The sequence below is a fragment of the Geotrypetes seraphini genome, chromosome 2 (genome assembly GCF_902459505.1).
Source record: "Geotrypetes seraphini chromosome 2, aGeoSer1.1, whole genome shotgun sequence".
Classification (NCBI taxonomy): Eukaryota; Metazoa; Chordata; class Amphibia; order Gymnophiona; family Dermophiidae; genus Geotrypetes; species Geotrypetes seraphini.
The window spans coordinates 254579531-254603125 of NC_047085.1; the positions used below are offsets into that span (position 1 = coordinate 254579531).

The 23595-nt window shown below is 44.5% G+C and overlaps 1 protein-coding gene across 2 annotated transcripts in view; it reads right to left on the bottom strand.

Moving 5' to 3' along the window:
* The window catches only part of TNRC6B (trinucleotide repeat containing adaptor 6B), a 712161-nt gene that overhangs the window by 175370 nt on the left and 513196 nt on the right, over nt 1-23595 (bottom strand). For both annotated transcript variants that reach the window (XM_033929420.1, XM_033929419.1), the window contains 2 exons: nt 20338-20469; nt 14916-15026 (listed from right to left, as the gene is read on the bottom strand). In XM_033929420.1, coding sequence (XP_033785311.1) covers nt 14916-15026; nt 20338-20469 — 243 coding nt within the window. The remainder of the gene's footprint in view (nt 1-14915; nt 15027-20337; nt 20470-23595) is intronic.

Genomic DNA, 23595 nt, shown 5'->3' on the forward strand with positions numbered 1-23595 from the left:
AGGAGGCTGTTACTGGCCAGACTTTATGATAGATGTCCTGCAAACAACAGGATGATTGAATAGGCTGGAGTGAGCTTGGATGGCAACTTCAGAATTTGGAACCTAGGACAATACCAGACTACAGTCTATGGCTCAGAAATATCAAAGAAGAGACAAGTTAATCTAAACATGTATTTTTTAATGAGTATAACTTATCGGAAGACTGGATAAGAACATAAGAATTGCCGCTGCTGGGTCAGACAAGTAGTCCATCGTGCCCCGCAGTCTGCTCGCACGGCGGCCCTTAGGTCAAAGACCAGTGCCCTATTTGAGTCTAACCTTACCTGCATACGTTCTGGTTCAGCAAGATCTAACTTTTTCTTGAATCCCTGGAGGGTGCTTTCCCCTATAAATGAGAGTGTGGTGCAGTGGTTAAAGCTACAGCCTCAGCACCCTGGGGTTGTGGGTTCAAACCCACGCTGCTCCTTGTGACCCTGGGCAAGTCACTTAACCCCCCATTGCCCCAGGTACATTAGACAGATTATGAGCCCACCGTGACAGACAGGGAAAGAACATAAGAATTGCCGCTGCTGGGTCAAACCAGTGGTCCATCACACCCAGCAGTCCTGTCACGTGGCGGCTTCTTGTCAAAGACCAGCGCCCTGGGACCAGCCCTACCAGCATACGTCCTTGTTCAGCATGAACTTGTCTAACTTTGTCTTGAATCCCTGGAGGGTGTTTTCCCTTATAACAGACTCCGGAAGAGCGTTCCAGTTTTCTACCACTTTCTGGGTGAAGAAGAACTTCCTTACGTTTGTACAGAATCTATCACTTCAACTTTAGAGAGTGCCCTGTCGTTCTCCCTACCTTGGAGAGGGTGAACGACCTGTTCTTATCTACTAAGTCTATCCCCTTCAGTAACTTGAATGTTTCGATCATGTCCCCTCTCAATCTCCTTTGTTCGAGGGAGAAGAGGCCCAGTTTCTCTAATCTTTCGCTGTATGGCAGCTCTTCCAACCCCTTAACCATCCTAGTCGCTCTTCTCTGGACCTTTTCGAGTAGTAGCATGTTCTTCTTCATGTACAGCAACCAGTGCTGTATGCAGTACTCCAGGTGAGGGCGCACCATGGCCCGATACAGCAGCATGATAACCTTCTCCGATCTCTTCGTGATTCCCTTCATCGTTCCTAGCATTCAGTTTGCCCTTTTCGCCACTGCCACACATTGTGTGGACAGCTTCATCGACTTGTCGATCAGAACTCCCAAGTCTTTTTCCTGGAAGGTCTCTCCAAGTACCGCCCCGGACATCCTGTATTCGTGCATGAGATTTTTGTTACTGACATGCATCACTTTATACTTGTCCACATTGAACCTCATCTGCCATGTCGATGCCCATTCCTCGAGCCTGATAATGTCACGTTGCAGATCTTCTGAATAACTTTGTATCGTCCGCAAATTTAATCACCTCGCTCATCGTCCCAATGTCCAGATCGTTTATAAAGATGTTGAAGAGCACAGGTCCAAGCACCGAGCCCTGCGGCATGCTTGAGTACCTAAATAAACTCATGTAAACCATTCTGAGCTCTCCTGGGAGAACGGTATAGAAAATTGAATAAATAAATAAATAAAAAAGCCTCTAGAAGAGCGTTCCAGATTTCTACCATTCTCTGGGTGAAGAAGAATTTCCTTATGTTTGTACGGAATCCATCCCCTTTTAACTTTATAGAGTGCCCTCTCGTTCTCTCCACCTTGGAGAGGGTGAACAATGTCTCTTTTTCTATTAAGTCAATTCCCTTCAATATCTTGAATGGTTCGATCATGTCCCCTCTCACTCTCCTCTTTTCAAGGGAGAAGAGGCCCAGTTTCTCTAGCCTCTCATTGTACGGCAACTCCTCCAGTCCCTTAACCATTTTTGTCACTCTTCTCTGGACATGTCCTTTTTCATGTATGGCGACCAGTGTTAGATGTAGTATTCCAGTAGGGGTGCACCATGGCCCGGTACAGCACCATGATAACCTTCTCAGATCTGTTTGTAATTGCCTTCTTAATCATTCCTAACATTCTGTTTGCCCTTTTCGCTACTGTTGCGCAGATGGCTTCATTGACTTGTCTACAAGTACTCCCAAGTCCCTTTCCTGGGGGCTCTCAGAGTATATAGCACTGGACATCTTGTATTCACATATATGATTTTTCTTACCGACATGCATCACCTTGTACTTATCCACGTTGAACCTCATTTGCCATTTCGTGGCCCATTCCTTAAGTGTTTGTCTTGTTGTAGGTCTTCACAATCCTTCTGTGTCCTCACTACTCTGAATAACTTTGTATCGTCTGCAAATTTAATCACCTCACCCATTGTACAGGTTGTTTACAAATATGTTGAAGAGCACGGGCTCGAGCACCGAACTCTGCGGCACTCCACTCGAGACGTTTTTCCAGTCCGAGTACTCTCTGTTTCCTATCCGCCAACCAGTTTTTAATCCACATATTTCACCCTTGATTCCATGGCTTTATCTGCCGTCATTTAGTATGATAAAGGCCAAATGGTCCATCCAGTCTGCCCATCTGCAATAATCATTATTTCTTTCTCTCTCTGAGAGATCCCAAGTGCCTATCCCAGGCTCTTTTGAATTCAGACACAATCTCTGTCTCCACCACCCTGATGAAGCCGCATGTTACGGCGAAACGGGTTCCCGTTGGATACTAGCAATGGGAACTAAGCTTTCTATCTTGTAATACGACAACACAAGATAAGTGCCTTTTGGCTTTTTTGATATGTCTTTGCTTTAATTTGCTTATTTGCACCAGTTTTGCTGCTATTTTCTGTGCTTTGTATCTTTGCACAGTTCAATTGTTGCTTATTTGCACAGTAGAATTTTTGCTTATTTGCACATTCCAAGTTACTGTTAGGCAGTTGTCATTTTATATTTTTGCAAGTTTGCACAGTCTTTACATATAAAAAAGAAAATAAAAATTTCATAAAAATTATTTAACTTAAAATATAGGATAGACATTTTAAATTACAAAGAGTAGTGAAAAGATATATTTAAACTTTTGACGAATTAAGTCATATGTTCATCATGAAGGTTTTTTAGATCAATGAAAGACAACCACGCCACTATTCCATATGTGGGCTATAACAATATAATCCGCAGGAGTGGCAAATCTGAGATCTTTTTCCTTCATGTTGATCTAGTCATGCAGGTCATTTAATCTGATGACTTTTTGCTTTTTTGATTAACCTCTTTCGTGGATCTATTTGTCTTTGGTTAATCCTGTTCTCTATTTTTCAATTGATTGTTCATACCTCTATGCAACCTAGCATCTTTATAGCTTTCACCGACACCTTTTCAACCTGTTTGGCGTAAGACCAAGGGGATCTGTGTCTGCGGATGGCCTTCAGCATGTCCTCGAACATCGGCGCCGAGACCATTGAATAAGGTCGAGGAGGTGCAGCAGTGCGCTCCAACGAGGGTGACCTTGATGAAGAGTATTCCCGTTAAATGGAGGCACGCTTTGGAGGAGGTCTGGACGGGGCATTGGCAGTCGCACCCCCCTGAGACCCCGGGGTAGGCTTCTTCACTAAGGAACCTGAGGAAGGAAGAGGAGACTTATCCGGAGCCACAGGTTTCGTCGAGGCAGACGAGGACTTGACAGACGAGAGTGACTTCGACAAAGTCGAGACCTTCGAGGGCGAGACCCCCACCGGGACCAAGGTCAGTCCCGCCGCCGGATCCATGCCAAACAGTTCAAGGATCCTGGCCCTTCTTCTCCGAAACACCTGCAGTTGAAGAGTAGCACAACGCGGGCAGGAGTCCAAACGATGGTCGGCCCCGAAGCACTCAATGCACCGACGGTGGGGGTCAGTGACAGAGATCACCCGACCACACTAAGTGCACTTTTTGAAACAAGAGACCGGCCGGCACTTAGGCCCAAGCGATGCTGCAGCCGCGCGAGGCTCATCGGCCAAGTCGGACCCGGAGCCCCGGGTCAATGACAGAAGTCAGAAGAAAAACTGTTTTAAGAGTAGAATTTTTTTTTTTTTTTTTAACGCGCCGCACAGTGACTCACCCGAAAATAAAAAACCGAAGTAAGCCGCAGAACAAGAGGCACTTCGATTTCGCAGAGCAGAGGAACTGGGATTCTGGCTCCGTGGAAAACGAAGAACTGAGGCCATGAGAAGCGCCCCCTAGCTCGAGCGGGAAGGTACCCGTGCATGCGTGGTACTCTCACAAGCTTGAAGATCTTCAAGCAAGTTTGCTTGCGAGAGTGTCCGATCGGGGCTCCGTAGATGACGTCACCCACATGTGGACAATATACTGTCTGCTTGTCCTGGGATAAGAAATATTCAGTTGATCAAAGAATTTAAAGAGAGTCCCTGGTAATTCTTCATGTTCAGGAGTATACAATTTTTTATAATAATGTAGAAAAGCATCTTGGATTTGAGATGAAGTTGTAGATTGTTTACCATTTTGATCAGTTATTTTGGTAATATAATTTCTTAAAGCTTTCTTACATAATTTATGAGCCAACAGTTTCCCTGACTTATTAGCTGATTCAAACTATTCTTGTAGTAATTGCAATTTTATATTGAAGTCAAGCAAATCCATCTCCTGTAAATATGATCTTAATTTTTTAAGCTTCTCTAACACTTTTGGATCTATAGATTTTCTTTTATTATTTATCCCTTTTTTATACTCAAATTCCATTTGATAAATCTGAGATAAAAGATCCCTCCTTTTTTGCACTTTTGTCTTATATTTAAAGGATCCTAGTGAAATAAGTTTCCCCCTTAATAAAGCTTTCAAAGCTTCCCAAATGGCTATCAGGGACTTGACCTCCCATCTATATAAATCATCTATATAAATCTTACAATTCTTTTCCTATTTGTTCTACATTTTGTGGATCTAACAATAAAGAATCATCCAATTTCCAATATTTAACTCCAGTTTCCCTTTGCAAAATCCAAACATTGATACCTACAGGAGCATGATCCGACCATGTTCGAGCAGTTATATTTGCTCTACCTATCTGAGGAATAAGTTCCTTACTCACCAGCCAATAATTTATTCTAGGAAAAGTATCATGAAGCTCTGAATAAAATGTATAATCTTGATCAAATGGATGTTGAAGACACCAAATATCAATTAAATCCCAATCCTCCAAAAACTTTTTCAAATGTTTCCTATCCTTTTTGCCATAAAAGGCGACGAAGGAGGAATTATCTCTCTCTGGTTGTAGGGTCAGATTAAAATCTCCTCCTATTATCAAGTTACCCTCTGAATAAGATTTTAATAAATCACTCAATTTATCAAAAAATATCCCTCGATTAGAATTAGGGGCATATATGTTCAAAAGGGTATATAATTTCCCTCCCATTTTCACCTTTAATAATAGAAATCTTCCCTCCCTATCTCTGATATCATCTTCCACAACGAGAGAAAGTGAATTTGCCAAGAGGATAGCAACACCGTTTGATTTAGATTTCATTTTATCAGAGGCAAAAAAAATTTGAGAGTAATTTTTGTGGATAAAAAGTTTTTCACAGCTTGGGAGTAAATAAGTCTCTTGAACAAATCCTATTGACATGTGCATACATTCAGCTTCTTTTTTTTTTTATTCTTTATTCCTTTTTAATCATTCAACAAGTGTACAAGAAAAATCATACATAGGCTCAAAAACAACACTTGATAAATCCATCAAGACAATAACAATTGTATCCTATATAATAAAACGCTAGCCGCGCATTCGCACTCCAACTTTCGTGATCTGTAATCCCTGTTCCATGTTCTGTAGGTCTGTGGCCAAGCAGGAGTGCGCATGTGCGAGTCCCCAGCTCCTACCTACACTCGCAGCACTGGCCGCCATTGCTGGACTCCCTGCTCTTCGGTAATTCAGCAGTGGATAGAAGACACCGCCGATCTCCGTTCCTCCGGGGGGGGGGGGGGGGTCTGGGAGGAGAGGGATCGCGGCAACTCAGCACCCCCACCGAGGAGCCCAGCAACTTTCGTGCCGCAGCAGTAGGGAACAAGTCGACGACTCCCCCCTCCCGCACCAACCGCTGCCGCTCCTGTTTGAAGCGGCCTGATGAGGTTCGCGGCCGGCTGTAGCGAACCTCGCAGGCCACTCTCCACATGATGTCAGAAGGAACATGCTACCATATGGAGAGCGGCCTGCGAGGTTCAATACAGCCGCCCATGAACCTAAGCAGGCTGCTTTGAACAGGAGCGGCAGGAACCATGGATGGATGGAGGGAGGTAAGAACGGGAGGGGAAGCCGAAAAAGAAGGGCTATGGAGCAGGCAGAAAAGGGAGCTGTTTTGGTGGGAGGGTTGTGCTGAGTGCACGAAGCAGGCAGGCAGGGGGAGAGGCAAAGGGGGCTGCTTTGGGGGGATGGTTGTGCTGGGGGCCGACAGCAATCATGGGGGGAACAGAAGAGGGCCACGGAACAGGCAGGCATGGCACAACAGGGGGCCAGAGGGAGAGCGAAAGGGGGCTGCTTTGGAGGGAGGGGTGTGCTGGGGGCAGACAACAATCAGGGAGGGGGGAGGAATAGAAGGGGGGCCACGAAGCAGGCAGGCATTGTACAACAGGGGGAGAGGCAAAGGGGGCTGATTTGGGGGGATGGTTGTTCTGGGGGCAGAAAGCAATCATGGGGGGGAGGAATAGAAGGGGGCCATGGAACAGGCAGCCATTGCACAACAGGGGGAGAGAGAAAGGGGGCTGCTTTGGGGTGATGGTTGTTCTGGGGGCAAAAAGCAATCATGGGGGGGGACATAAGGGGGCCACAGAGCAGGCAGGCATGGCACAACTGGGGGCCAGGGGGGGAGGGAAAGGGGGCTGCTTTGGGAGGAGAGTTGTGCTGTGGGCAGACAGCAATTATGGGGGAGAACAGAAGGGGGCCATGGAGCAGGCAGGCATTGCACAACAGGGGGAGAGAGAAAGGGGGCTGCTTTGGGGTGATGGTTGTTCTGGGGGCAAAAAGCAATCATGGGGGGGGACATAAGGGGGCCACAGAGCAGGCAGGCATGGCACAACTGGGGGCCAGGGGGGGAGGGAAAGGGGGCTGCTTTGGGGTGATGTTTGTTCTGGGGGCAGACAGCAATCATGAGGGGGAACAGAAGGGGGTCAAGAAGCAGGCAGGCATTGCACAACAGGGGGAGAGGGAAAGGAGACAGAAAAAAAAACGCACAGACAGGGGACCAGGGAGAGACACAGACACAAAGAATGACAGACAGACAGCGTCCAGGGAGAGAGAGAGAAACAAATAAAAAACAAAAAACAGACATACAGACATCTACTCTAGCACCCGTTATTGCAACGGGCTTAAACACTAGTATATATATAAACCCATAACCCACCCTCCCTCCCAACACTATTCTTCTTAATTCATTTTACCCTCTCTTCAAGTGTACAAACCCTCCCCCCCACCCTTCCTTAAATGATGTATCTTCAAAAGAAAAATACATTCAGCTTCTTAAAAAAAAGTTGATGCTTCCTTGGTGAGTTCAACCCACGAATATTTATTGAAACACAATTTTGATATTTAAAAGTCATATTCGATTAAATAATAAACAAATCTAAGATCAATAAATCTCATCTCATTCATATCACTCAGATTTTCTGCTCCCCAACACACAAACAAATCACCTCCTGACTTCTCCCCATTCCCCATCCCCAAAACCCTACATTCATACAAATCATTACATAAACTCCCCTCTCCCTCCCCTACCTCCTGTCTTGATCCTGAAACTACAACGAAGACCTGACTTCACTTAACATAGCCACATATCACTAAGTAGCCCCGCACCAAGCTCAAAATTATCCTTCAACCACCCTTTAAAATCTTTATAAGATTTCTCCTTATAACAGAATCTAAATCAAACCAGATTTGTTCATTGTTCAGCAGGTCCAGATATCACTCCTATTATTGCTGGTCCGATTATCTCTGCAGCCTTTTTCTTTTGATAAGCCAGATACCATTGTTGATTCAGTGTACCGTTTGTTAACAAATATGATTATCCATGTTGTTGCTTTTTTTCTTCTTCAGGCTAGAGATTTGTCCAGGTGAGTATTGTGCTTCCCCTACAGATGTTACTTTATGCAGCTTATTTTCTATCATGAAGGATAAACCAAATGGATAGTACCATTTGTATCTTATATTATTTTGTTGTAAACATTTAGTAACTTCGACACTCTTTCCGACGTCGTAGGGTAATTGCAGATAAATCAGCAAATAATTCAACCTTGGCTCCTTCTAATGTGAGATGTCCAACTTTCCGGGCAGCTTGTAATACCCTTTCCTTCTGGGGAAAATGAAGAAAGCAGGTTATTATGTCCCAGGGACTACCAGATTGGCAGGGACCTAGGGCTCGATGAACACGTTCAAATTCTATAGTAGGTAGTTCTGCCTCTGGGTCCACCGCTTACAAAAATTTATGGCATATAGATTGCATCAAATCCATCATAATTTTAGCTTCCTCCTGTTCCCGGACCCCATGGATTAGTTACATGCAGTGGATTAATTACATGCTCACAGAGGGCCAATTTCCACAAGAATACGCAGAAATCATCATAACTCCTATTCTGAAAGACCCAAAGGAAGCAACAGACCAGCCATCAAACAACAGACCTATAGCCTCAATACCGCTATATATCAAACTAATGGAAGGCCTCATTGCAAAACTTCTCACTGAATACTTAGAAACCCACAACATACTCCACCACTCACAATCAGGCTTCAAAGGCAACTATAGTACAGAAACACTATTGGTCTCTCTCCTAGACACAGGCAAAGAACACATACGCAAAGGCAAAAAAAGATCTCACAGCGGCATTTGACCTAGTTGATCACGACATCCTACAACAAACACTGGAGGCAATAGGAATCACAGGCAGAGTCTACAATTGGTTTGAAGGATTCCTCCGCTCAAGAAGATACAGAGTAAAAGCAAACAATGAACAATCAGAATCCTGGAATAACCCTTGCAGAGTCCCCCAAGGCTCCCCACTATCGCCAATACTCTTCAACCTTTACGTAGCCACACTTGGCACATGCTTAGACAAACTAGGCAAAATGTCATACAGCTACGTTGATGATATCACCATCCTCCTGCCTTTTGACCAAACCACCCCCAATGAACAAACTACACATTGCACTAGAAACACTGTCAAAATGGATGAGACCACACATTAAAACTGAACCAAGACAAACCCAAATTCTTACTTCTAGAAAGAAACAACCCCCCAACCATAACAAACCTAGAAATAAACTCCATCACATATCCCCTACAACCCATCCTAAAATAGCTGGGAATAATAAGAACATAAGAAGCGCCATCTCCGGATCAGACCTTCGGTCTATCAAGTCTGGCGATCCGCACACGCGGAGGCCCAGCCAGGTGTACACCTGGCGTAATTTTTAGTCACCCATAACCCTCTAAGCCTCTCACAAGTAGATGTGCATTCAGTTTGCTTTTAAATCCTAGGACGGTCGATTCCGCTATAACCTCCTCTGGGAGAGCATTCCAGTTGTCAACCACTCTTTGTGTGAAGCAGAACTTCCTGATATTTGTCCTGGACTTGTCCCCCTTTAGCTTCATTCTGTGTCCTCTTGTTCGTGTCAAATTGGACATTGTAAATCATTTTTTTTCCTGCTCTATTTTGTCGATTCCTTTCGGTATTTCAAAGGTCTCGATCATATCCCCTTGCAGTCTCCTTTTCTCAAGGGAGAACAATCCCAGTCTCTTAAGTCGTTCCTCGTATTCCAGTTTCTCCATACCTTTTACTAGCTTCGTTGCTCGTCTCTGCACTCTCTCCAGCAGTTTTATATCCTTCTTTAGGTTGGGAGACCAATGTTGGACATAGTATTCCAAGTGTGGTCTGACCATCTATAATAATAAAATGCTAAGCGCGCATGCGCACTCTTCCCGCGTATTCCCTGATCTGTAGTCAGTGGTTGGCAGGAGTGCGCATGCACAACACCAGGACTCTTCCTCCCGAACCCCAGACACGATGATCGCCTTCGGTCCCGCGGGCCTCTCAAGCAGCAGCGGTGGCAGGGATGGCGGAAACGTTACCGAGGCGGCTGTCGGCGCCTGCAGGCCGACGCGGCTTGAGGCGGCTGTCGGCAGACGCGAACGGAGGTAAGGGGTGCTGCTGGACAGGGGAAGAGGTGCTGATGGACAGGGAGCTCTTTCATTTGCCGTTATTTCTTGACAAACTTCTCATTCCATACAGCTCTTCACGCGCTCTAAGATCAACTGATCAACAACTTCTATTTATCCCCACTATCAAAGACTTCTACAATACACGTAAAGTAAATTTCGCAGTAACTGCCCCTACTCTCTGGAATTCCCTGCCACAGCAACTCCGTGACGAATCACGACTTGACAAATTTAAAACAGACTTAAAAACATTTTTATTTCGCGATGCCTTCTCATTCAACTAAAGACATCTTCTCTAATTACCAAATACAAAAAATTCTAATAATAACCGCTTTCTTTAAAGCGTCCCTCTCCATCATGTTTTATCCTCACCCTACTATCTCCAATTTCTTCTCAAATATGTAACTTACCCTCCCTTTTCCTTATACCCTCACTATCTAGTTCGTCTTGTGATGTTATATGTAGATACACAATGCCTCTTTTTTTTTTTTTTTTTCTTTTAGTTTTGTATAACTTCTCTTTCTTTTAAACATATTGTTAACCAGCCAGATATTAACTTGATGGTTGGTATATCAAAAGTAATAAAACTTGAAACTTGAAACTTGAAAAAGGAAGGGAGGCCTACTGCTGGACAGGGGGAGCAGGAAAGAGGTGCTGATGGACAGGGGGGAAGAAAAAGGAAGGGAGGCCTACTGCTGGACAGGGTAAGAGGTGCTGATGGACAGGGGGGAATAAAAAGGAAGGGAGGCCTACTGCTTGGCAGGGGGAGAGGTGCTGATGAACAGGGGGGGAGAGAAAAAGGAAGGGAGGCCTACTGCTGGACAGGGGGAGCATGAAAGAGGTGCTGCTGGACAGGGGAGAGGTAAAACAAAGGGAGAAGGGCTGCTGCTGGATAAGGGGAGCAGTGAAGGGGTGGTGGTGGACACAGGGGAAGTAAAAGGAAGGGAGAATGGACAGGGGGAGCAGGCAAGGGGTGGTGGTGGACAGCCGAGGAAAAAGAAAGACAGAAAGAAAGAATGACAGAAATACGGAAAGCGGCTAAGGATAGAGAGAAAAAGAAATAAAGACAGATGTAACGGGCTATAAGACTAGTTGCTCTATAAAGCGGCATTATAACCCTCTCCGATCTACTCATGATTCCCTCTCCGATCTACTCGAGATTCCCTTTTTTATCATGCCTAAAGGCTGCACCATGCAACTTCAAATCAGCAAAACGGTTCAGAAGGCATTCGTAACCATGCACAACTTAAGACAAATCCGAAAATACTTCAACAACGAACAATTCAAACTCATAGTACAAGCACTAATCCTAGGACTCCTGGACTACTGTAACATACTTTACCTGTCATGCCTCGCCAACATGCTAAAACAATTAAAAACAGTCTGAAATACAGCCCTAAGACTAATATATTCGCTGAAAAAATATGAACACATTACCTCAGCTTTCTAAGACTCACACTGGCTCCCAGTACAAGCACACATACAACACAAATTCTACTATTAAAACCCTATTAAAAACCCTAAATGGAAATGGACCAAGCTATCTGAACATCTGCTTAATCAGGAAAAACACATCCAGACCAAGGAGAACTCAAGCACACTTTACCCACCTCCCAATCTAAGGCACGCAAAGCAAAAAAATATATGACCGTCTACTAGCCACCAGAGCAGCGAAAATAGATCACCACTTCTCAAATCTGCTGATCACAACGCCCAACTACAAAACATTCAGGAAAGAACTGAAAACCATACTATTCAAGAAATTTGTCAAATGATCTAACCAAACCGTATTAACCCTTCCCAGATCCAGACGAAAACTATAGCTATCAACCTTGTAATCTCCCTGGGAATGCCCAGGCTAATTTCTTGTTGTAAACCACCTAGAACTGAAAGGTATTGGCAGAATTGAAAGCACCAATGTAATGTAATGTATATTATTCCGCCTTGCCCTATTCTCCCCATCTTCAATTTTGAGAAGTAAATCCTCCGTCATTGAGTCCAGCTGATTACAATGTTTCTGGATTTCAACTATTTCCTGATCATGTGAATAACTCTTTCTTCAAATCTTGAAGGCTCTGTCCCATATCATCCATCTTTTTATGTAAACCATCAATATTCACTTTTATATCTGTCGTGAAAAGTGTAAAGGCTAATTTAATATCACCCATCTATTGCTGAAGATCATCCTTACTTGCCAGTGTAACTTCTGAGGGGAGTGATTCCAGCATTTCAATCGATTCTCTGTCAAGAGCGTTCTGCTCAACATATCCCTGCTGCGTCACCATCTTAGCAGGTGTGGAGCCAGTCTCCTCTCTCAGTCGAGAAGCAAAAACCTTAAGGTCCGGTCTGGCCTTTTTACTCGCTATGTTAGCTTCTTCTCTAGGAGCAAGTGGACCTCTCCCAGGCTAGACTCTACTAGGGTAGTTGTGGGAGCTAAATTTGCCAATTTCAGTGCGGTCAAGCCTGAGCTCACAAGCTACTCCGCCATCCGCTTTGGCTACATCATCAGAAGTCCACTTGTGCTGCCCATTTTAGACACTACTTGATCTGAAAAAGCACAAAGCTTTTGTACTGGTCCCTGTAGTAAAGCCTCAGACCTCTTAATCACTTTCCATACATCCATAAGAGTTACATTCCGAGGTATCTCCTCATTATTCAAAATACAAATAGGAAACTCAACTGGCTATAATTTATTATCTAATGATGATTCCAAATGTGGTTTCTGTAATATTTGGTCAGAAGCCATCTTCTTTCCTATAGGGAGACTACCATTTGGGGAAGTCTCCCCCGGAGAGAAGCATGAGATGGGTGGACCCGGAGAAATGAGGCGCCGATAAATATCCTGCGATAGGAGAGGAAGAGAGAGGTTTAGTAGCCAGTACAAGATGTCTTTCTATAGGGCCTGGAAGGGTCGGCGTACTAGAGAGTAACACTTTAGGGCAGTGTTCTTCAACTGCCGGTCCGTAGAAATTTTCTGCCGGTCCACAGGGCTGGCATGTCCATTGGGCAGAACACAGTGTTCTTCAGCCGCCGGTCCACGGTGCGATCAACGCGATGTTGTTGGGCCGGCTCCCTGAGTGCTGCAGTGCACAAAGCCATGGGAAAAGGCTCCTACGCGCGTCCTGTGCCTGAACCGGAAGTCTTCTCTCTGACGTCGCAACGTCAGAGGGAAGGCTTCCAGATGAGGAGCCGCTGCCCACAGCTTTGTGCAATGCAGCACTCAGGGAGCTGGCCCGAAGACGCTGCATTGATTCCACCTTGGACGGCCCGAAGATAACACCTGAGGGCAGGCCAGAAGGCAAGGCACATGGAGGGAGAGAGACGACAGCGGTAGGGAGAAAGCTTTTATTTTTTTTATTTAGTGATTGATTTATGTTTGCTGTCAGTTCAGGAAGAAATGCATTTGTTTCTTTTCCTCTGGGGTTGTACTGCTTTCAGAATCTTGCATTTTAGGGTTTGTTTGTAAATATTAGTACTTTTGGTCCTGCATTTGTTGGAGCGTTTGGAAGACGATGAGTGATGGTGAGCAGATGGTGATCAGTGTCTGGAAGAACATGGGTGGTTGGACTGGAACGGTGCCGAGAGTCTTTAGAATGCACCAATAGAGTATTGATGGTACTGGAAGTCCTGGCAATGTTAAACTCAGGCTAGGCTGGTATCAAAGAGTAGAGCGTCAGGAGAAGTGATTCAAACTGATCCCCAAGCTCTTCTCGAAGGTAAGCACCGGTACCTGTGGCTTTGACGCCTGTACCGTATATACTGCGACATGTTCCTGAGAGGATGACTCCAATGACGAAGCACCCCTCAATACTGGAACCAGTCGCTGCAGGGACTTACACTTAATCAGCATGAATTGGCTCGATGCCTTTGTGACCTGCATGCCCGATAGGGAAGGGAATGGTTTCTTAGCTGGCTTACCCAAGGGCGCGATGTGCTGTGACACCGGTGTCGATGCTGGTGCCTCTGGCAGTGTCGATGTCTTCGATGCCAGTGACTTTGATGTAGATGGTGTCAGCGCATCTCTCTCCATGCTGACACCGAAAAGTTTCTCCTGTTGGAGGCTATAATTTTTGTGGTATGCTTTTGAAGAGAAGAGCAGCATTTACATGATTGTACACAGTGTTCAAGACCCAAACTGCAGGCACTAGCTATGAGGGTCCGTTAGGGATATAGTGCACGAACACTGACCACACTTTTGTGACATCGACGGGAACACTGCCTCAGCCAAATTAAACTCGATGGCTGAGACGTGAATAAAGGCCACACTGGGACAAACAGCGGACAGCGAAAAAAAAAAATAAAAATTAACTAAAGAAAGAAAGAGACGTGAGAGTGGGAAGGCAAAAAAATCAACGACCGATGAAAAAACGTGATTTCTTAGCTCCGCGGAAAACTAAGAACTGAGGAGCTGCGCACCTACATCGAGTGGGAAGGCACTCACTCATGCACGGGCTATCACAAACTTTCTGAAATCTTACAGTGGTGATGCACTTTTAAAGTGTCCATACCGGGGCTCTATGGATGACATCACCCATATGCGAGAATATGCTGCCAGCTTGTCTTGGGATAAACACAGTTTTAAATTTAATCACTACAGTCCCTCCATTTGTATTTCTGTACTTTCATTAAAAATATCTAACATGGCTCAGACAATCAGCAAATTACATAGGAAGCAAAAGTATTTTTCTTTTTTAGGTTTTCCATTCCTTCATCTTAAATTGACAGATACACCTCACTTTTTAAACAGAACAGAACTGAGACAAGGAATTACCTGCTGCTCCTGTTGTTGCCGCATAGCCTGTGAGATCTTTCTCTGATTCTGTAACATCTGCTGCTGTTGCTGTTGTTGTTGCTGCTGCTGCTGGAGAAGCAGTTGACAGGCCTATATGACATGCAAACAAAAGAGGGAGAAAAATTAAACCTGTCAACACTCTGTACAGTGTAAAATTTGTTTATCAATAGAAGGTTAATACTGTATATGCTATAACATAAAACAAGTTGGTTAACGGGGTGCTCGGATGGAGAACTTTAATATAGCAGGCATTTGTTTGGACGCCCCATTCACCGTGCCACGCCGGAAAGAGATTTTAACAGACTAAAATATCTGGGCGCCTGCTTCGCCAGACATCGGGAGCTGGGAAGAACTTTTGTGTAGCAGGCACTTGTTTGAATGCCCCACTGGAGAGGGGTCTTAACAGCCTAGGATATCTGGGCATCTGCTCCTCCAAACACCGAGAGCTCGGAAGGAGAACTTTTGTGTAGTAGGCACTTGTTTGAATGCCCCACTCAATGTGCCACTCCAGAGAGGGTTCTTAACAGACCAGGATATCTGGGTGTTTGCTTTGTGGAATGCGGCCGCAGGCACATGCCCAAAGGGGCACGTACTTTCAGAGCTATTCGGATTGTGGAATTCTGGTCTTCTTCTTGTTGATGGGGAAAAGAAAGGGAGGATTAAAGGGGAAGACAGGACCAATTTAGATTAAGGGTCCGATTGATAAATATTTACTTTCGACAACTGCATCATCAGGTGCTGGATCTTCCCCTCCTCTTGAAACTTCCCAATAAATTGGAGTCCTACCCTGCCCCCACAACCTATTGGTCAGAAATTTGATCTAAGGAAGTTGGTTTTTCCACAGGAAGGATCCAAAGATCAAAAATCCTTTGAAAAATCTCAGCACTTGGAGTCTTCTGTAATTGGAATAGTCAAGGTATCGGTTCCTGTTTCTTTTAATTATCATTTCTTGAATGACTCTTCCTCAGAAAAAAATGATATTTCTTTAAAAGACATTATGTTAGCAATAAATAGACGTGTAACTCATCACAACCTATTGCTACAAATTTACTGAGGAGGTTTCAGACAAATTTGTAGAACAAGAAACTAGATTAACCACTGTAGAGAAAAATCTTGAGAAAGTGGAATCTCAGATTAAATTACCTCAGTCAGCACAAGCTTATTTTACATTACATTATATTGGTGATTTCTATTCTGCCGTTACCTTGAAGTTTAAGGCGGATTACATAAGGATATATCTGGCCATTTCCAGAGGAATTAGAGAATAGAGAGGTTGGTTCAAAGAGATGAGGTGGTTCTTGTGGCGTTAGATCATTTTAGAGAAAAGAGATGGTGTTAGGTTGATTTCAAGTTGGGTAGCAGGTTTTTTAAAATAGTATGGTTTTTATTTCTTTTCTGAATGTTCTGTAGTCTGAGGTCGTTATCAGCAAAGTGGAGAGTTGGTGGTCCAATCTTGCTGCCTGTGTGTACAGTTTTTTCCGTTTGACTTCTCTGATTGTGGGTATGCGAATAGAGTGTGGGTTCTCCTTTGTCTGGTTGAGGTGGTTTGGATTAGGTGGTTGTTCAGTTAGGTTGGGCTGTCGCCGTTCATGGTTTTAAATAGTAGACAGTAGAACCTGAATTATATTCTTGCTTGTATTGGTAGCCAGTGTGAGTGGAGGTAAGCCTCAGTGATGTGGTCGTGTTTCCTCAGCGAGTAGATGAGTCTTAGAGCTGTGTTTTGGACTGTTTGTAGTTGTTTGATCATGGTTGCAGGGCAGGGGAGATAGAGAATGTTGTAATAGTCTAGAAGACCCAGCACTAGGGTCTGGACTAAGATCTGAAATTGTGTTTTGTCAAAGAATTTTCACACTTGTCTTAAGTTTCTCATGATTGCAAAAAATTTCTGTATTGTTTTATTGATTTGTGGTTGCAAGGTACAGCACCGGTCTATCGTCATTCCCAGTAGTTTTAGAGTGGGTTGCATGGGGAATGTGGTTGAGTTAATTACTGTTTGCTATGGATGGGGTTTTACCATTTTCAGGAAAATGAATTTTATTTTGTCTGGATTTAGTTTCAGTTTGTGGTCTTTCCTCCATGTTGTTATTGTTTCTAATGTTTTGTGCAGAGTGTCTTTCATGGAGGGTTTTGATTGATCAAAAGGGAGAAGAATGGTAGTGTCGTCTGCATAGCTGTAGGAGATTAGGTCTAATTTGTCTAGATAGGTGCCGAGGGACGCGATGTAGAGGTTGAAGAGTGTGGGGGATAAAGGGGATCCTTGGGGTATGCTGAAAGAGTTGGACCAGGTTCTGACTTTTCATTGCTTGATTTTACTCTGTAGGATCTGGACTTTAAGAATCCTTGAAACCATGCATGTACTTTGTCCGTGATTCCAATTGTATCCAGAATTTGTAGAATAATGTTATGGTCTACCAGGTCAAATGCTGCGGTGAGATCTAGTTGTATGAGGAGCATTTTTTTTGCCTGTGCTGAGGTGTTGTCTAGCTGTGTGCAGGAGGGATCCTAGTAGTGTTTCAGTGCTATAATTGGTTCTGAAGCCAGATTGTGTATGGTGGAGTATATTGTTGTCTTCTAGACAGTTGTTGAGGAGTTTGGTTACTAGGTCTTCCATTATTTTGACATAAAGTGGTATTGAGGCTATGGGTTTGTAGTTGGATGGTTGATGTTGCTCCTTTAGGGTCTTTTAGGATTGGGGGTGACGATGATTTCGCTGAAGTCTTGTGGGAAAAGGCCGTCTGTGAGCATTGTTTGCATCCATTGTAGGAGTAGAGAGTGGAATTTGATGCTGGTGTTTTTTAGTAGATATGAAGAACAGTGGTTTAGGTCGCAGGCTGCGTGACTGTATTTTTTTGTAGAGTTTGTTGAAGTCTGCCCATTGTATAGTGGGGAAGAGGGACCAGGTTCTTTTTTTGAAATAATTTTTATTGGAAAAAACAGCCAGCACCATAATAAGAAACCATAGGCTACAGCACAACAGTATGAATGAACAAACAACAAAGAACAAAACAAGCAGCCCTAGGAGGGCAATAGGAACACTCAACCATGTAAAGACCAATACAAAACCCCAGCGAGTATAGTTTGTGTAGAAATAATACGAACAAGCAATAGCAAGGCTGGTAAGGGCTGGAAATTAGCGTCCACCACAGAGATACAGAAACTAAGTCAATAAGGAAACCTCCTCGGGAAACAAAGCGAGGCTGTCTATCGTTTAGGATAAATGGACTCCACGTCAGTGTTCTCCACAGAAATTTTTTCCAGCCGAGTGGCATGAAAAAGTAGCAGGGTGGGGTGGGATGGGGAAAATTAACCCCCTCTTTTACTAAGGTGCGCTAGCATTTTTAGCGTGCGCAAAGCCCCGCGCTAAGTGGGAAAACTAAAGCCAGCTCAATGCTGGCGTTAGCATCTAGTGCGAGGAGGAGGAGGAGGGAGAAAGATAGAGAGAGACCCATCAAGGACACCAGTTCCACAGGCTCACAAGGCGAGCGAGACAGGGAACAGAGACCAGATGCAGATTGCAAATTAGACAAGGGAGGCACAAAGAAGGCCTCAGATGAGCTGCATCCCTTAGGAAATAGGCCATGTCCAAAGAAACGACAAAGATCTTCTCAAGGCAATAGGGACACTTGCAATCTGACCCTTTAGGGAAACCACAGCAAAGCCCTTGGCTCAGGTCATCTTACCAAGACTCCAACACCCGAAGAACCGAGGAAGAATTATAATCATCTTGACGGCTAGTGCACCAAACCTGGTAACACCGCCAAACTTCCGTGTAGATCACCACCGTGAACTTCCATGTGCTGTGAAGCAGCACAGCTATCACTGCACTAGAACAGCCCCTGGCCGACAAGGCCACACTCTCATAAGACAGACGCAAGACCAAAGAGACCCGGGTCCTGCAAAGTGATCAGTCCCTGAAAGAGAGGAACCGAGGGAACAGGCCAAACTCAGCCACCCCCTTAGCTCTGCCAGAGCTGCACCAGGGCAGCATACCATGATAGTCTCAGCCAGTCGGAAACCACCAAGATCATGGTTCCTGGGTGCTCTGTATGCGACGCATCAGGCATCCTAACATGGGTCACAAAGGGGAGGTGTAAAGACCCTCCTGCGGTCAGAACTGCACCAGAGCGACATTGCCAGCCTTGCCACAGTTGCCATGAAGGGCACAATGCCCTCTACCGCCCTCTTAGAGAGAGACACTGTCCTGGGTCTAGTCTCTTACAACTGAGAAAGACTGCCCAAACTGCCCAAACGCCGACAAGATCTACACCCTAAATGGCGAGATCCTGACAAGAACTGTAGCAGAAAGAGACTTGGGAGTGATTGTCAGGGAAGACATGAAGTCGGCAAACCAAGTGGAGCAAGCTTCATCCAAAGCAAGGCAAATCATAGGTTGCATACGCAGGAGTTTCATCAGCCGTAAACCTGAAGTCATTATGCCACTATATAGATCCATGGTGAGACCGCACCTGGAGTACTGTGTGCAATTCTGGAGGCCGCATTACCGCAAGGATGTGCTGAGACTGGAGTCGGTCCAGAGAATGGCCACCAGGATGGTCTCGGGACTCAGGGAGCTCCCGTACGAGGAGCGGTTGGGGAATTTGCAGCTCTACTCACTCGAGGAGCGTCGAGAGAGGGGAGATATGATTGAGACATTCAAATATCTCACGGGCCGCATCAAGGTGGAAGAAGACATCTTCTTCTTCAAGGGTCCCGCGGCAACAAGGGGGCATTCGTGGAAAATCAGGGGCGGGAAACTGCACAGTGACACTAGGAAGTTCTTCTTCACTGAAAGGGTGGTTGATCGCTGGAATAGTCTTCCACTTCGGGTTATTGAGGCCACCAGTGTGGCAGATTTTAAGGCCAGATGGGATAGACATGTGGGATCTATCCGCAAAGATAGATAGTGAGGATCACTGGAGTGGGCAGACTTGATGGGCCTTGGCCCTTATCTGCCGTCTATTTCTATGTTTCTATGTTTATTCCTGCCATGTGTGCTGCAGACAGAGCAATCCGGAGTCTGTCCGTCCAGCGATAGAGAAAATGGAGCTCGGGGGGGGGGGGAGAGGGGGGGCACCCCTCATGCCCCCCTCAAAAGAAAACATGAGCAGAAGAAATAAGCTCCTACAGGCTTGGCTTGTAGAAAGCATAAACTGGATTCTACTGAGCAAGCTCCAGGATATGCTAGCAGAGGGGAGGGGTTATGACTTCAATTATTTGAAGCGTTCTACAGTGCCTGGAGGCTAGAGATTCATAACCAACTGGTCCTGGAATAAAGTGGGATTATACAAGAACACTTTTTTACATTATAATGTCAAACCAGAACACAATGTATATTTTAGTAAGCTGATCTCTACAGACAAAAAGACAGCATATGGCTAATAATGTGCTAGATACTACTTACCAGCTGAAACTGGGGGATCTGGGGCAGTTGGCTCAGCATGGCAATCTGTTGAGGAGAAAGCTGGAGTCCCATATTGAAGAGACCTGGATTCAAGCCACTATTTGGAAACTGTTTGAGCATGGAAGCTGAAACCTATATTGAAATAATCCCCCACCCCCAAAAATGTATTAAATGTCAAACATTATATATAAAAACCAAAGGAAAATACTGTTTACATAATAACATATCTAGCTTCATCAGAACAGTTCAGAACAAGAGTAGGTAAACAAATTCTTAGGTGCCACAAAAGCAAGTCAGCTTTAGCAGATATCTGTACTATATAGCCATATAAAACATTTGCATACATGGGCATCCACTGCAAGCATATGCATCTCTTACATATTCGTAACTGAATATCTGACCAGTTTGTGGCACTCAGACTGGAGTCTCCTCTATATATCTAGAACAGTGTGTTGCACGGCTGACACAGCAACAGGGGTGGGATTCTTTTTTTAAAATTTGTGGTCTGTCCCTCTTCCCCTTACATTATGAATCCACCACCATTCCCCTCTTTTTCTTCCTCCCTCCCTCACATGTCTAGCATCTAATTCCTCTTCTACCCTATCTTAGGCTGTCACACCTGACTTAACATGCTGCCAGGGCTGGTGCCAGATCCTTTCCTTTTGCCGTACCCAACCCTCACATAAAAACAGGAAGATGTGTCAAAGGGTGGAACAGGGCAGAGGGAAAAGGGATGGGACAAAGAAATGCTGGACCATTAGGGATGAGCAGAAAAGGAGTGTTGCTGGACCATAAGTGGAAAAGGGGAGGGGGGGAGACCACAAGCAAAGAGAAGACAGAGGGGTGGGAAGACAGGGAGTAGGGTTCTTGTTTAAATCATAGGAATCAGTATTACTGTTTTAAGGTAGATTTGCAACATGTATGTTCAGTTCAGATCTTTTTCTGTTTTTGTGTTATTTCATAAAGTACCTGGTAGTGCAGAGATTTATGCTGCTATTAGAACATAATAATAACAACTTTATTTTTGTATACCGTAATACCACAAAACAATTCAGAGCAGTTTACAGAAGAGACGAGACTGTACATATACATAACAGTTGCCATACTGGGGCAGATCAAAGGTTCATCAATCCCAGTAACTAGCAAGGTCCCAAAGAGTAAAACACATGTTATACTGATTATCCTAATATCCTAGGAATAAGCAGAGGATTTCCTAAAGTCTATCTTAATAATGGCTTATGGACTTTTCTTTTGGGAAATTATTCAAACCTTTTTTAAAACCCTAACTACTTTCACCACATTCTCTGGAAACGAATACAAGAGTTTAATTACATATTGAGTGAAGAAATATTTTCTTCAGTTTGTTTTAATAAGTCTACTACTTAGTAGCTACATCACATGCACTCTATTCTTGTTGTTAGGTGCCATTGACTTGTGTTTGAGTCCTAGTGACTTGATGAATTGCGAATCTAAAAAGAAAACGGTTTTGTTTTAGTCCAGAAAGGTCCTCCAGCCAGTGGCGTACCTAGGGTATGTGGCACCCGGGGCCCATCATTTTTTGACACCCCCCCCCCCCCCCCCATGTAAAAAAAATTTTTTTTTTTTTTTTTGCAATAACCATGAAATGGAATAAATGGTCAGAATAGAAACAGGCAGTGAAAATTTTCTTTTATTGAACCTCATATATGTAACCATTATTCCAAACATAACATAACATAAATTATGTCTAAATTGTCATGACATTAGAAGTACATATGGAGTAGTTGCAGGTGATGCTTGGGACAGTTCTGATTGTGTTAGTTCGGTTTTATGTGTTTTTTGAATAGAAGGGTTTTTATTTCTTTTTGAAGGTTTTGCAGTCTGTGGTTGATATCAATTGGTTGTAGAGTTGAGGGTCGAGTGTTGCAGCTCGAATGGCTAGGAGGTTGTCGAACAGTTTTTTTCTTTTGACGTTTTTGGTTGGAGGGTGTGTGAATGGTGCACAAGTTCTCCTATGTCTGTTTGAAGTGGATTGAATTATTTAGCTGAAGAAATTAGTTACCCCCCCATTCCACACACATTAATTCTCTTCCATTTTTGTTCCCATTATAAAAAACACTGATAAGTTCCCAGAAAAAAAATACATTAAAATAAGAAGTGAAAACAAAGATGAGAACAGATGAGATGAGATGAGAACAACATCAGAGAGGCTTCAGACGCGGATCTCGCAAGGAGCCGCCACCTGCGGCTTTGAACGAACGAGCCGGCCAGACACGCTGCTGCTCCAGTGGCGTACCAAGGGGGGGGGGGGGCGGTCCACTGTTCTCTTCCCTGCAGGGCCGACCAACTCTGGCAGCCCAACGTCAATTCTGACGTCGAGAGGACATTCTGGCTAGCCAATCGCTGCCTGGCTGCCCGGAATGTCCTTTCCGACATTAGAATTGACATCGGGCAGCGAGAGTTGGTCGGCCCCGTGCAGAAGAGAAGCAGGGAGATGGCCTGTTCCCGATAGCGGCGGCGGTGGCATGGGGGAGGGCAGGAAGGAAGGAAGAAAGAAAGAAAGAAGGTGGGGTGGGGACAGGGAGCCAGAAAAAAAAGCAAAAAATGGGGCACGGAGGAAGGAAGAAAGAAAGAAAGAAGGTGGGGTGGGGACAGGGAACCAGAAACAATGCAAAAAATGGGGCACGGAATCAGAGAAAGACAGAGAGAAAGAAAGAAAAAGTTGGGGGAGGAATGAGGTCTGGAGGAGAGGAAGCATATAGGAGGCTGAAAGAAGGGAAGAAGTATTGGATGCACAGTCAGAAGAATAAAGTGCAACCAGAGACTGATGAAATTACCAAACAAAGGTAGGAAAATGATTTTATTTTCAATTTAGTGATTGAAATGTGCCAGTTTTGAGAACGAAAAGATATTGAACTTTAAATGTGAATGCTGCAGAAAAAAATAGAGTACTTGGAGGGCCGCAGAAAAAATAGTTAATTAACTATTTTTTCTGCAGCCCTCCAAGTACCTACAAATCCAAAATGTGGCCCCGCAAAGGGTTTGAGTTTGAGACCACTGCCATATATGTTCGTGAAGAAATAGAATCTGTGAGAGTGACTATGATGGAAGAGAAAGAGAAGCTGGAATCCCTCTGGATAAAGAGTCCCAGACGCAACGGTGCTGACACAAAGATTGGCCTTTACTACCGATCGCCAGGACAGGAGGAGGAAACAGACTCGGAAATGATAGAGGAAATTAAACTCGAATGCAAGACAGGTAATGTTGTAATCTTGGGGG